At 50.1% G+C, this 15088-nt stretch overlaps 1 protein-coding gene across 2 annotated transcripts in view; it reads right to left on the bottom strand.

Annotated features, from left to right (window-relative positions):
• TECPR1 (tectonin beta-propeller repeat containing 1) overlaps positions 1–11222 on the bottom strand; it is a 30675-nt gene extending 19453 nt beyond the window's left edge. Inside the window, exons 1-8 of one of the 2 annotated variants that reach the window (XM_023518597.1) lie at positions 11162–11222; positions 6016–6259; positions 4804–4986; positions 4442–4564; positions 3447–3572; positions 1746–1920; positions 1540–1640; positions 480–581 (exon numbers count right to left, since the gene is read on the bottom strand). In XM_023518597.1, coding sequence (XP_023374365.1) covers positions 480–581; positions 1540–1640; positions 1746–1920; positions 3447–3572; positions 4442–4564; positions 4804–4986; positions 6016–6240 — 1035 coding nt within the window. In that variant the 5' untranslated portion in view covers positions 6241–6259; positions 11162–11222. Of the gene's footprint in view, positions 1–479; positions 582–1539; positions 1641–1745; positions 1921–3446; positions 3573–4441; positions 4565–4803; positions 4987–6015; positions 6470–11161 lie in introns of those variants that run through there. The other variant, XM_012810850.2, reaches the window with a different exon arrangement.
• Positions 11223–15088: the final 3866 nt, after the last annotated feature.

Raw genomic sequence — 15088 nt, 5'->3', positions numbered from 1 at the left:
AACCCGCCACCTTAGGTGTATGTGGCTGGCGCCTTAGCCGCTTGAGCCACAGGCGCCGAGCCACCCCTTGAGTCTTAAGACTGCCCAAACCTGGTTATCTGTGAAACCATGCAGGTGGTGCTTAAATGAGTAGGATTCACAGAGCCAAAGTTAGGAGATCAGGTGCATCCTTCACTTGGTGGTTGACCCACCTGAGTTAGCCCAGACATTTCTCAGTGAAACCTTCCAGTCTCCAAGATGTTCCCCGCCACCTTGCAAATCTGTACTTATTATTCTGAGGGTCCTTGGGACTGACCTAGGGACAAGCAAGGACGCCGGGACCCCAGCTAAACTAGCCTCCCAGTCTGGGAGTATGCAGAGGTGCTGAGACCCCTGCTGTGCCATCAGTATAAGCCCCAGCAGTGAGAAGGGACAGCATACTGGCAGATACACTGCCATCAGGATTCCCCCCATTCTGAGCTACCAACCCCAGTGCCCACCTGCTCATTCAGGCCCACATTCACCATCATCATTTCTCCAACCATCTCGATCCAGCTGGTACCGCAGGGGTTGTGAGAGTTGACGCCTCTTCGGAACCATACCTGGAAAAGGCAGAAATAAACATGCCTCCCTGGAGGGCCATGGAAACAGAAGGGATTGTTTTATGACTCAGGAAGAATAAATGAATTTGATCCCTCAGTTCACGGCACAAATGAGTAGGGCACAGGTTTAGAGAGGAAGTGTATGAACATGTCCCTTCTCCCACAATCTAGCTGCATCCCCTTCTGCACTTGGCACCATCCCTTCTTCCCACCCCCAGGGGCTGGGGGGTCACCTAGCGTCAGCCACACTTGTCCTGGCAGCTTCCCACCCATTCTCAGGCCTAATTCATGGAAAAGGCCACTTAATTGAACCACGTTTACCTCTGTGGAAGACAACAGCCTTAATGACGTTATTTAAGAAAACTATTTCTTTAAACTCATTATTGGAATAAGTAACTTATCTTGGGTCTAAGTGCTTCATTAAATAGTTTCTTTAAAGCTAACTTTGTTCATGCCAACTTGTAAAAATATGCAGTCTAACTGTATTTTTCTGAGTCCTATGTGTGGTTCCACTCACCTGCACAGGTTACCCTCCAACCCTCACATCAGTCCCACTATGTTCCCTCAGGGTTCAGGAATCCCCCCTTGATGTGTGGCTACAGAGAAATCACGTGAGGAATCTGGAACCAGCTTCCTTGGATAAAATACAAATGATAAGCAGTGACTAGAAGAAAGGGAGGCATTCAGTTAATTGTGGATTTCAGTAAATTAGCTTCTGATTAATTGAAATGTTACGGCCTATCAAGTGACAAATACAGTGACTGCACCTTGGTATAGGGAAATAGGCTGGGGAAGATTCCATGGTGGCAAACACCCTGGAGATGGGTAATGATTTTAGCAACATAAAAGTGCAGGGGACTCGGTTGAGGCCAGATATGTTGAAAGGGTTCAGATTACACTCACATTAACAAAAAAAACACAGCCTTTGACAGACGAAGCCCTAGCATCCCTGACTTACCTTCCGGTCCTTGGTGACAGCCCAGACCACACCGACTCCCACTGAGACGTGCATAATCCCGTTTTCAGACCCAGGAGGCTCTACCACAGACCAGCAGCTCCCTAGCAAGCCCCAGAGAAACCCCAACAGCCTCCATCAGCCCAGATGCCCAGGAGTGAGCACCCCCTTCCCCTAGTTGGGGTAGGGGCCGACCCTGGGTTGCCCACCTGTGGGGTTGTTTCTGTTGATTCCTTCTCGGACCAGAGCCTGCCCCTCCCACAGAGTGGCCCATAGGAGGTCATGGGGCCCACAGCTGATCTGGACCACCTCCCCAGGGGTGTCCATGAGAGACCAGGATGAGCCTTCAGGGTTCGAGTGGCTGACATCCTCTCTGTACCACACCTGCAAGGTGAGAAAAGGGCATGGGTGGCACTTGGGTCACAATCCACACAGGCCATGCATGGGGATTCTTGCGAGGGCTGGAGTACCCTAACTATCCAGGACTCATCCCCAATCCCTCCACTGCCATCAGAGTTAGATGACACTCCTGCTCTGGCAAAAAAAATGCAAAAAAGGGGGCTTTGGGATTCAGCAGTGGGGAGATAGACTTGTTCTGTTCATCTGCTTGTGAGAACCCCCTCACCCTACAGGAACAGGTCCCCAGGCCACTCCCAGCCAGCCCGTGCATCCTGCGCCCCCTGGTGGTGATGTGCTCTCAGGAACCGCATCTCCAGAAGAAAATGGCTAAATGGGTTCAAGGAGGCTAAATGGGGAAACTCCCAAACCCTGTTCACACAAATGACTAAAATGTCTAGTTCTTTTTCTCCCTAACTAAACAGTTAAGACTAAGAAACTTGCTCACATCATACAAACTGTTCGGCTCATTTTATCTGGAGGAAGCTGCACATCACTTTGGGTCGGAGGAGGGCTGGGAGTGGTCTGCAGACTGGAAAACCCTGACCTCTAATCCTGGTGCCCTACCCTACAACTGGCCCTGCAGGACCAGGCCAGGGAAACCTTCAGTGCCCGTTTCTCCCTAGCTCCCACGGGAGCCTCTGGTCTTGGTCTCATCTCTCATGGACCACGGGCATGGCACAGGGCAGTGTGGCACACAGCTGGCACTCAGGGGCAGACACCGTTCTGTGGTCCCTGTTCTCCCCTCTCTTCCCATCCAGGTGGGCATGGCCCCTTGATAGGGGCTCTTTCCTGGACCAGTTCCCTCACTCTGTCTGCCCCCCACCACCACCCTGCAGCATGGCTTGGAGGAAGTAACTGTGATAAACCTAAGCTTGGACAAAAAATGACCCAGAGCTGAGCATGCTAAAAAAAAAAACAAACCCTGCTTTGACTGTTCCAAAGCCAACTGGAGAACTGTGGTCAATCTGTGGTAAAAGTTACTGAATAATCATAAAGTTCAATTTAAAACTGACTAAAGTATTGGTTCACCTGTGCTCTGTGCCACTGCTACCATCGGGTTGGTCTTATTTCTTTGCTTAGTTCACAAACTCCCTGAGATGAGGATCTCCCCTCTTTAAGGATCCATAGACCCACCATCCAGCCCTCACCCACCCACCTACCACTTATCCAGGAGATGTTGAGGGAGGTGCCATGGGAGCTGGCAGGGAGCTCAGGAGTGCTCTTGAGGTAGGAGCGCTAACGGCACCTGAGCTCAGGGTGGTCCCTGACAGTACACTGGGGACTCAGAGGAGGGACAGGTTGGATGAGGCACAGGTGGGGGACATAGGCTTCTGAGAAGTGCAAGACCCAGGGCCCATGAGATAGATTCCCAGGGGAGGAGAACGTCTCAAAGGCAGCTCTTGCCCTTCCTCCACCTCCAGGAGGATGCCGGTTCAGCTTCTCTTATGCCCTGGCCCTGCCTGTGGCCAGCTCCCATAGCCACCTTGGCCTGGGGCAGGGTGTGGCCTCACCTTTCCCTGCAGAGACACAGCCCACACTGACAGGCGGCCTGTGGGCTCCTCTGTGATCTCCCATCCTCCCACGGAGAGGTCGTTGAAGGGGTCAGGAAGCTGCTTGGGGTCATCCTTTGAGGGGATCTGAAACATGGGGTCAGAAAATAGTGGTGGTCAGTACTTGGCATGACCCCTCCCTGCTTGTCTCCCCTCCAGCCTCCTCCACCCAGCTTAGGCCATAGCTCTTGACGTCACAGAGAAGGCAGCATCAGAACTGTAGGTTCTTAGCCCAAGGTCCCCTCTGTCCTATCCTCTCTATCAGCTGCTGGATCTGGGCCACTGCCCCTGAATGGTCACTGATGCTCCTGTATGGAAGGCAGACCCACCACAGTACCTTAGCTTTGGGCTTCCCAGTGACCTGACCACTGTGACTTTGTTCCCCACCACAGAACAGGGCTGATGACAGATTATGGCCCTACCATTGACTGGCATCCTGCTATCCCAGTCCTGTGATAGCCAAGATGGAGCCAGCAGCCCCACATCACAGCCATGGACTCTCTAGAGAGGTCTGGAAAGTGCCAGACTCTTTAGATAGTCCATGAAAGGACCCTGGTCTGGGCCTCTCCCAAGTTGAGAGGTTCTTCTGGGTCATGAGAACAATATTAGCCCCTTGGTGAGAGTAGGGAAGATGAAGCACCAGACTGAGGCTCAGCCCAAGACAGAGCAGCTCGGAGACCTGGATCACAGCAAGTTCTGTGCCACCCCATGGCCAAAGTCTTGCTTGATTCCCTGAGGGCCATCTCCCAAATGAAGAGACACATAGCATTGTGCTGTTCCCAGGGCAGGAAACAACTCAGAGGCCAGGCCCCAGGGAGAGCATGGTGTCCCTTTGTGCACAGGCAGGAGAGATGGGGATGAGGCTTCATGTGACTCTCCTGCCAGGCACTGTTAGTGGCAGACCCCTCTCTGTGTTGGTTCTATCTGGCCTCCACACCACACTTAGGTACTGAGACCTTGGCCCAGGCATCCCGGGACTTGTATCTCCTATACCGGATCCACTTCCGTCTTCGCACACAAGAATTCCACTTCTTGTCACGTGTGTAGGTGGCAGGAAAGTCGATGGCATATGTCCATCCCTGAAACGTCAAGGTAGAGAGGGAAGAACATCAAGACTCTAGGGGGAAGGAATCTGAAGAGCTGGGGGAGGTGGGTTGGAAGACTAGGAAGAGGAGGGAGTGAGCCAACATGGAAGACCCCAACCCCCATCACGTCACAGCAAGCAAAGGTCAGACACCCTGGACAGCAGCATGACAGGACAGATGAACCAAAGAATCTCCTACCAAGGGCAGTCATAGTGGGTACTGAGTTCACCTACCCCTTTCTCAGTGGGTTCTCCTCCAAAGTTCTCATCCACGTACCAGTCAGACTCCCACTCCCAGTGCGGTGAGGGCAGTGCTACCCCATCCAGCGGCCGGTGCTGGAGCCCACTCACATCGCTCCACGGCCACCGGTCACTGAGCAGGAGTTTTTCACAGAAGCCGCCCATGGGGTTCCAGCGCTGAGGGCCAGGGAAACAGAGACAACCTTGGACCCAAGCCTGCCAGGAGGGTCCCAGGGCCTCTCTGGGGTCAGAAGACCCTGCCCTTAGTCCTCCTTGCTAATCTTCAGGATGGGAGTTAAACAGAGGTCCGCTTAGGATCCAGAGATTAGGGACCCCAGGCTTCTTCATTATGGCAAGCACACCCGCATGGCTCCAATGGGCAGAGGACCCACCTGCCAGCCATAGTGCTCCCTGGGGGCAGGCAGAGGAGGAAGACCTCATCCTAGACTCCTGAATACTTCCTGAAGCCTGCCCTTATGCCAGCAGGCTTTCCTAAGGACACATAAGGGCTCCAGCCCCACACATCCCATGTGCCACACAACTCGGATTTAAGTACAATGAAGGAGATTCATGTGGGACTTGGTGGAGAGTCTGGGGGTGTCTCTTTCTTCTTCTTTTTTTTCCAAGACTGAGTCTCACTCTGTTGCCCAGGCTACAGTAACATGGCATTAGCCTAGCTTGCAGCAACTTCAGACTCCTGGGTTCAAGCAATTCTTCTGTCTTAGCCCTCCAAGTAGCTGGAACTATAGGTGCCTGTCACAATGCCTAACCAATTTTTCTATATTTTTGGTAGAGATAGGAATCTCTCTCTCTCTCTCTCTCTTTTTTTTAAAAGACAGAGTCTCACTCTGTTGCCCTGGGTAGAGTGTCACGGCATCATCATAGCTCATAGCAACCTCAAACTTTTGGGTTTGAGCAATCCTCTTGCCTCAGCCTCCTGGGTAGCTGAGACTACAGGTACCTGCCACAGTGCCCAGAGAGTTTTTCTATTTTTAGTAGAGACAGGGTCTCCCTCTTGCTGAGGCTGGTCTCAAATTCCTGAGCCCAAGGGATCCATCAGCCTTGGCCTCCCAGAGTGCCGGGATTACAGGTATGAGCCACCATGCCCGGCCTGGAGCCTCTATTTCTCTACTGCTGTCCATCACATTTGTTAACCAATAACCCAGCAAACCCACCAAATCAGCAACTCCAAATACACAAGGCTACCTGGTTCTCGTAGGCCTCCTCCCGGCGGCGGATGGGGACATCGCTGGCGCACACGTACACGTATACCTGGTTGTCACAGGCGATGCCCCAGCAGCATTGTGTGGCTGAGCTGACCCGCTTGAACTCCAGCTGGCCATCCTTGCATGGCTCCCAGTACTGGCCGGCTGTGGAAAGTGTGTACACTCTCCCAAAGAGGTCCACCGCCCACAGCACAGAGTTGGGCATGGCGTCGGCTGTAAGAACACTGGTAGCAGGAGGGTGAGCGTCAGAATCCTGGCTCCCAGCCCAGAGGACATCAGGGCCAGGTGGGTGTAACTGTCTCATGACTGTCTCATGGCAAAATGAAGTCCAATGAGGGGGGTGAATAGTTACCCCACAAATTAGAAGCAGGCCCTGACTTTTGGTGTACCTTCTTTTTTCTTTGCCTTTCCTTCCCTCTAATTATGGGGATTTTTTTCAAACATACAGAAAAGTACAGGGGGAAAAAATAACATCTAAGTACTTCCCCAAATTTAATATTATTATTCTGTTGTATTTCCTTATGATCTTTCTTTCAAAAGAATAAGTGGGTTCAGCACCCATAGCACAGTGGTTGTGGCACTGGCCACATACACTGAGGCTGGCAGGTTTGAACCTGGCCTGGGCCAGCTAAGCAACAATGACAACTGCAACAAAAAATAGCCGAGAGTTATGGCAGGTGTCTATAGTCTCAGCTACTTGGGAAGCTGAGGCAAGAGAATCGCTTGAGCCCAGGATTTTGAGGATGCTGTGAGCTGTGATGCCATGGTACTCTACCAAGGGCAACATAATGAGACTCTGTCTCAAAAAAAAAAAAAAAAAAGAATAAATGAAACCTTACAGATTTAGTCAAGTCTCAATACATACAATTGTCCTGCTGCTTCCCCAGGGAGGACAGGTCTCTTCCCCTGTGCTGGCCCCTATCTGACAGGCCAGGCATCCCAGTCACAGTCTTGTATGATCCTGTAGGAGCTGTGTGACCATATGAATTCAAGGACATGAGGGTCCTCTCTTCATCCTCCCTAAGTGCCTTCTTATCTTCCCCATTTCTCTCCTTCTGCCATTCTCTACTCCTTTCTTTTTTCTCTCATCTTTCTTTGTGCTTTGTAGGGGTGATCCAGGTTGCTGCTAAGCTCTGCCACTGACTGCCCCCCGCCCTCAGTGCTCCTTGGGGTTGTCACTTCTGGGCCCCTGGCTTCAGGTAGAAACAAGCTTCCCACCAAGGCAGGGCCAAATGGCCAGCAACAAGGCAGCCAAACACAGAGTGGCGAGAGGGCAATCACAATGAAAAGCTCTGCCTGACAAGGTGGCTCCTAGAATACTGACCTGGAGCCAAAAGAGAGGAAAGAGCCTAAGGATGAGGGTGTGCAGTCTGGTTTGAAAACAGGAGATGCCAGGAGACAGTTTATTTAGGTGCCTGAAGGCTGGGGCCAGAGGCACGTGGGCTCTGCAGAAGGCAGTTGTAATGACAGCAGGAGATGGAACATATCTGAAGAGAGGAGCATCTGCCACAGGCAAATTAGGCTCTTTTGGGACAAAGTGTACATTATAAACACCACGAAGAAAGAGTGCAGGTTGAGAGGGAAGCCATGGAAGGGATAAGGAATAGGATGGCGGGAAACAGAGCAGAAGCCAAGCTTTGGGGAAGACCCACAATAAGAGGTAGAAAGAAAGAACAGGAGGGAGAGTGACCAGCAGGAATGGGGCAAGCACAAGAAGAAAGCCCCTCATAGAAGAGGTGACCTCCTGAACCCCAGGGGTACTAGTACCTGCCAAACATATAGGAAAAATAGAATTCCAGTCTTCTGGAGGCATTTGGAAACCAGCATCTGCATCCAGGTGTCTGAGTTGGGACCCCTGGCAACTCCCAGCTACCTCCCTATTCCTCTCTGGTCAGGCCTGCGGGTCCCTCTGGCATCTTGATAGTGACTAAGAGTGCCCAAGCCAGACTTGGACTCAGACTGCAAGAATTAAGGTCCTAACACCACCAAAAGCTAACTAACCTCTCTGTGCCTGATTTCCTAATCTATAAAAGGCAGAAAGAAATTGTGACATACCTAATTGTTGTGAGAATTAAATGAGATAATATAGGCACAGAGTTGGGTTTTTTGGTTTTTATTTATTTACTTATTTATTTATTTATTTTTGAGACAGTCTCACTTGTCATCCTTGGTAGAGTACCGTGGCATCACAGCTCACAGCAACCTCAAACTCTGGGTTCAAATGATTCTCTTGTCCCAGCCTACTGAGTAGCTGGGACTACAGGCGCCTGCTTCAACACTCAGCTATTTTTACAGACAGGGTCTCGCTGTTCCTCAGACTGGTCTTGAACCTGTGTGAGCTTAGGCAATCCACCCACCTTGGCCTCTCAGAGTGCTAGGATTACAGGCGTGAGCCACCATGCCCAGCCAGGCACAAAGCTTTTAAAAAACAGTGTTCAGTAGCCAGCAAGAACTCAATGAGTGTTATTGATGTCACTTGGCATTTTCACTCAGCATTATTTACTTTTTACTTGGCATTTGTTACCTCAAACTGCCATTTATTTTCCAAATCTTAAAAAATTTCCAAAACTAGGGCAGCGCCTGTGGCTCAAAGGAGTAGGGTGCCGGCCCCATATACTGGAGATGGTGGGTTCAAACCCAGCCCTGGCCAAAATCTGCAAAAAAAAATTTTTTTTCCCAAAATTCAAGTCTCTTTCTAGTTAGCCTTTCCTCACAACAATGCTCTACACACAGTAGATGTTGAAGCAATATTTAAGGATAATCACCACCACACATACTCAACATACTGCCAACTCTCTGATCTAAGGCAGAAATACTGCTCCAGGGAAGCAAAATGTCATAAATTACTTTTAAGCAAAGTCATAATTGACATAATTGGTGGATAGATACTTGATAAACCGAGTATAGTGAAGTATCAATAGTGATACCCTGGTAGTGGATATGGAGGTGTTCACCATATAATTCTTTCTTCTGGGCTGTACATTTGAAACTCTTCAATAAAATGTTGAGGGGAAAATAGGGTGTTTTGGCTCAGTGCCCATAGCTCAGTGGTTAGGGCATCAGCCACATACACCAGGGCTGGAGGGTTCAAACCTGGCCCAGGCCTGCTAAGAACAATGACAACTACAAAAAAAAAAAAAAATAGCTGGGCATTGTGGCAGGCACCTGAAGTCCCAGCTACTAGGGAGACTGAGGCCAGAAAATCCCTTAAACCCAACAGCTTGAGGTTCCTGTGAGCTAGGATACCATAGCACTCTATCGAGGGCAACATAATGAGACTCTCTCAAAAGAAAGAAAATAGGGTTTTTTGTTTGTTTGTTTTTGTTTGGTAAAAGGTAGGTTTCTGTAGTGTCATTTTAATATAAGTTGGTCTTGAAAGATAGCTCACAATTTGCTGTATAAGCAACTAATTTAGTTAGGCTCAGTTTGCAGGTTGAGCTTAATGAGTGGAGACTTTGACTTGTATTTAATACATTTTCTTCAAAGAAATCACTTAGCAGTAATTTCCTTGCAGACATATTTGAATCTTCTGGGCAGTTAACAGAAGACTCTACTGCAGGGAAAGAATGGGGGGGCGGTGTTTACAAACTTCCTTCAAAGTAAAGACCCAGGCACCCGTCACTTTGCAGCTAAAGGTGACATGAGGGAAACATCCTTGGTCAGACACATCTTTCTGCCTCTGACAGGATGCTGCCCCCTTCTCTTGTCCCACCACTTCCTGGCTATGAACTTGATCAGGCAACCTGTCCAGGTTCAGTGGGTCAGAAGAATCTTAAAACGGAGGTTGGAGCACTAAATCCCATGTTTCTGGCATCCTAGGATTTCTTTGTTTTGTAGGAGTAAAGGGATGGGGGGGACATCTTCCAAATAAACAACCTCTAATTCACCAAGAATATCTACACAAAATAAATTTGAGTTGACTCTTCAGTCATTCTTCTAAGAAGGCCTACTCACCGCCCTCAAAGCCATCTACCTTTCTGCATCAGTTTACCAACAGATCCTTTCAGGCTCAACGCCCATAGCACAGTGGCTACGGCGCCAACCACAGACACTGAGGCTGGCAGAATCAAACCTGGCCCAGATCTGCTAAAAAACAATGACAACTGCAACAAAAAATAGCCGGGCATTATGGCTGGCACCTGTAGTCCCAGCTACTTGGGAGGCTAAGGCAAGAGAATACCTTGAGCCCAAGAGCTTGAGGTTGCTGTAAACTGTGATGCCATGGTACTCTACCGAGGGCAACATAGTGAAATTCTGTCTCAAAAACAAACAAACAAACAAACAAACAAAACAGATCCTTTCAGATACCAAAAGTGCCCAAGAGAAGGCGGGGGAGGGATGTGGTAGGAGGGACACAGTAACAAGGAAGCTCCCAAAGCACTTCCTTTGAGTTGGCATTAAGTGTTCTTCCTAAAGTTTTCTTGTTTGTTTTTCTATCACACTGTCACACCCACCCAGTGTGCAAGCAGAGAGAGCACTCCCTACAAAGGTGGCTTGCTGGCTTTCAAGTGCAGAGTCTGTTCAAAAGCAGTATCAGGGTCCAAAGAGGTGAGAGGAAACAGCAGAACTTGCATGGTAGTTCAGTTGTTCCTTAAGAACAGGGTCCTCCCAGCCCCACCGGGCAGGAGGTACCCTGAGTCAGCTTGGGTTTCGTCCCAATTCTGTGCACTTGGGTGACAGGTGGGCCCCCTGCATCGCCATCCGTAGCATATGCTGGAGCCAGAGCTCTGGCCCTGACCATCTGCCCACACTAATCCCAAGACAAGAAGATTTGCTCCTATCAACGCCCAGGAAAAGGGCTAGGCAGGCCCCTTGCAGCTCCATTCACTGAAATAACCAAGCTCCAGCCACCCGCTTCTCAAATCACTCCAGTCCAAAGGGTGTAGGGGGCATCCCCTGAACCCAGCCACTAGGCTAGCCTGTGGGCAGATCTGGGCGGGGACGGGGGCGGCGCCCTCCAAGAGCGCAGGAAAGAGGACAAGTACAGTCCCTCTTCCCTCCCTCCCAACAAGTGTCCAGGAGAACGCAGTCGGGCTTAGAGGGACGAGATGCCGCCGCCCTCCGCCGCCCCGATCTTTTCCACGGCCCTGCCGGCTGCTGCACCGGGGCCGCCGCGATGGACTCACCTGGGCCCGCGCCCGGCAGGGCGGAGTCGCAGCGATTGCTCCTCTGCCGCGGGGCAGGCAAGACCTGCCCGCCCACGGCCCAGGGCAAGAGGGCGGGCCGGAAGCCGCAGCAGGCCGGCGCCTATTTGCTGACCTCGCCGTGACGCAACGGCCTGGGGCGTGCGATTGGCTGAGGCGCGGTGCAGCAGCGTGGCGCCCACGCCCACATCCGGGGTCGTGTCAGGTGGGTGAACTGGGGATGGGGAACAAGTTTCCTGTGGTTTCTCTGGGCAAAGCCCGCAGAGAGTCTGCTACCCCCCAGCCCGGCCCGCAGGAGCGGAGCGGGCGGTGTAGACACGGTCCCGCAGGCGAGGAGAGGGGGGCGGGCAGGTGCCCGGGCTGGCAGTGCTTCAGTGACCGGAGGAGCGCCGGCGCGTGGGCACGCGGCCTAGGGTGTGGAGACACAAACCGGGGTCTTGGGGGGTCTCTATAGACCTGGAATGTAACCCTTAGGTACACAGGCTTAAAGCTTTGTCTTCTTGGGAGGAATCTGGGATCATATGTGATTTTGTGACTATAGCATGATTTGTCTATAACAGGGCACAGTATTGCTCAAGCTCTAAGGGTTGTGACAGAAAACCTAATTGAAGCTGACTTCATATGTTAATAGTAATATATGCGTGCTTGCTGGGTGCCTGACACTGACGTAAATGCTTTACAGGGAGCTTCTCACTTCAGCCTCCCGGAAACCCAAAGAGGGAATGTTATTCCTACTTTACAGATGAAGACACAGGTCAGAAGTTGAGTGACTCACACTGCAAGCAGTGAAGCTGGGATGTAAGCCCACTTTGTCTGGCTGGGGAGAGAAGTAGCAAGGTTAAGATGAAGAAAGAACACAAAGGAGGGATGTCTGAGAAAAGTCAGGCACCACCTGACACAGAGGCTAGAACAGTGTCACCACTCTCCTCTCCTTTTCCCTGATCATCATGGCATAGACCAACTCCGTGGAAACAAAAGCAGAAACCTCCTGCTACCCCTAGATGGCTTTGTGGAACCCTGTGTCTAGCCTTGACCTAGCTTGCACCTGAGCGATTGACTTTCATGGACTTTATTTATTTATTTTTAGAGACAGAGTCTCACTCTGTTGCCTTCGGTAGAGTGCTGTGGCATCACAGCTCACAGCAACCTCTTGGCCTTAGACGATTCTCTTGCCTCAGCCTCCTGAGTAACTAGGACTACAGGTGCCCACCACAACACCTGGCTATTTTTTTGTTGCAGTTTGACTGGAGCTGGGTTTGAACCCACCACCCTCAGTATATGGGGCCAGTCCCCTACTCACTGAGCCACAGGTGCTGCCCTCATTCAGCACTTTAAATATGTATACTATCACACAGCCTTCTGGTCTCCATGGTTTCATATCATAAATTAACCTTAAATTTCTTTTGTTTTGAGACAGTCTCACTGTGTCACCCTCAGTAGAGTGCTGTGGTGTCACAGCTCACAGCAACCTCAAACTCTTGGGCATAAGTGATTCTCTTGCTTCAGCCTCCCAAGTAGTTGGGACTACAGGCGCCCGCCACAACACCCGGCTATTTTTTTGTTGCAGTTTGGCCAGGGCCAGGTTCGAACCTGCCACCCTTGGTATATGGGGCTAGTGCCCTACTCACTGAGCCACAGGCACCGTTCTTTCATGGACTTTAGTCTACAGAAGTGGGCTATAGGGCTTGGGCAGGCAAAGGAGGTGATTGCTCAGAGGAAGGTTATGGTAATTTTAGTAGAAAAAGATTGAATGGCTACTAGACTGCAGAAGCAGTAGTTTGGAGCTAGGACATCTGGATTCTGTTCTGTCTGTGACACTTTGTAGCCATTTCTCCTCTTTGACCTCAGTTTCCCTATTAAAAGAGGCATTTAGCTCTCCATGTTCTCTTCCAATTTTTGTGTGCTGTCACAGAGTTTCATACCAGTTTTCCTGAATGCAGGATCGATACAGGAGACTTTCTGGGTACTCCCATCCCAAGCCCATTTCTTTATACACTCTTCCGTTATCGGGGGGGGGTGTCTGTATTTTTCAGTCTTTACCACAAGGGATAATTCTTATTACCATTTTGCTTTATTAATTTAACTTCCTTCATTTCTTGTTTCTTCTCCATTTTAACTATGCCACTTCTTTCCCAGGCCAGAGACAATGGGTTTTATTTTTTTTATTTTTTTGAGAAAGAATCTCACTCTGTTGCTCTGAAATCATAGCTCACAGCAACCTCAAACTCTTGAGCTTAAGCAAGCCTCTTGTCAGCCTCCTGAGTAGCTGGAACTACAGGTGCCTCCCATAACACCCAACTAGTTTTATTGGGGAGGAGGGTGTTCACAGTTTTTCTCAGGCTGGTCTTGAACTCCTGAGCTCAACCTTTCCACCTGCCTCGCCTCCCAGAGTGCTAGGATTGCAGACATGAGAGCCCCCACACCTGACCGAAACAGTAGGTTTAAATCTCAGCTCACTTCCAGTGTAAGTCACTCACCTGTGAGCCCATTTCCTCATCTGTAAAATACTATCATCTGAATCCTTGGGTTGTTGAGATAGTGAGAAGGTCCATGTAAAGCACTTTAGTGCCTGGCACCAAGCATATTATTTAGCATTATTACAATCTCTACATATTTGGTTTCAGAGTGTTTAGTCATTTGTGTCACTGCTTAGTGCGTTCCAGAAACACTTTTGAAACAACACCAGGTTCAGCCACCATTCCACATGATTAGTCGATGTTTTTAGGTCACAGACATTACTGGATGTATCTCTAGTGTTTGGGACAGGGAGGGATGGCTGGACCAAGGCGAGATTAGTCTGACTAGACCACCTCAGTGGGTGCCCATCAGCCGCAGGGGAGCGCTCAGGATCTTTCAATGGCTTTTCCCCACCTGGCTCTGCCTTCCTTGGTGGTCTCATTCTGCACCGCTCCCAGGAGCCTTTTAGCTCCAGTCTTTTTTTTCTTTTTTTTAGTTTTTTTTTTTTTTTTTAAAGTTTTTTTTTTTTTTTTTTTTTTTTATTAGAGACAGAGTCTCACTTCAGGGCCCTCAGTAGAGTGCCATGGCATCACACAGCTCACAGCAACCCCCAACTCCTGGGCTTAGGTGATTCTCTTGCCTCAGCCTCCCGAGTAGCTGGGACTACAGGCGCCCAACACAACGCCCGGCTGTTTTTGGTTGCAGTTTGGCCGGGGCTGGGTTTGAACCCGTCACCCTCAGTACAGGGGGCCGGCACCGTACCCACTGAGCCACAGGTGCCGCCCTAGCTCCAGTCTTGATAGTACTCACTACTGCTGGATCTCTCCTAACCTCATCAGACCTCTGGGCTCCCCACATACAACCCTCACTGTCCTGAATTTCCTTCCCACCTTCTTACCCTGTCCTTTCAGCCTTCAAGTCTCAGGTCAAAGGTCAACTCCTACTGAACCCAAGAGAAAATAGGCCTGGGTTTTGGTGCCTTCATACTTTATCTTCTGTATTCTAACCCTTCACGTGTTGTAGTATAATTGTTTTCCCATCTGTCTCCCTGACCACACAGTGAGACCAATTTTTTTGAGATGAAGTGTTCCTATGTTTGCCAGGCTATAGTGCAGCAGCTATTCGCAGGTGGGATTATTGTGCATTATAGCCTCGAATCCAGCCCGGGCCCACCAAACAACAATGATGGCTGCAACCAAAAAATAGCCAGGTGTTGTAGCGGGCGCCTGTAGTCCCAGCTACTTGGGAGGCGGAGGCAGGAGACTTGCTTGAGCCCAGGAGTTGGAGGTTGCTGTGAGCTGTGATGCCACAGCGCTCTACCAGGGGGATAGTTTGAGGCTCTGTCTCAAAAAAAAAAAAAGAATGTGCTTAGCAGTAATGTTTGTAGCAGCCCCATGTGTCCATCTACATTGGAATGAGTTGATAAATGTGATATAGTTGCACAACAAAAAA

The sequence above is a fragment of the Otolemur garnettii genome, unplaced genomic scaffold, assembly GCF_000181295.1.
Source record: "Otolemur garnettii isolate 467f Iridium unplaced genomic scaffold, OtoGar3 scaffold00142, whole genome shotgun sequence".
Lineage (NCBI taxonomy): Eukaryota > Metazoa > Chordata > Mammalia > Primates > Galagidae > Otolemur > Otolemur garnettii.
This window is presented reverse-complemented; position numbering and strand designations above follow the sequence as displayed.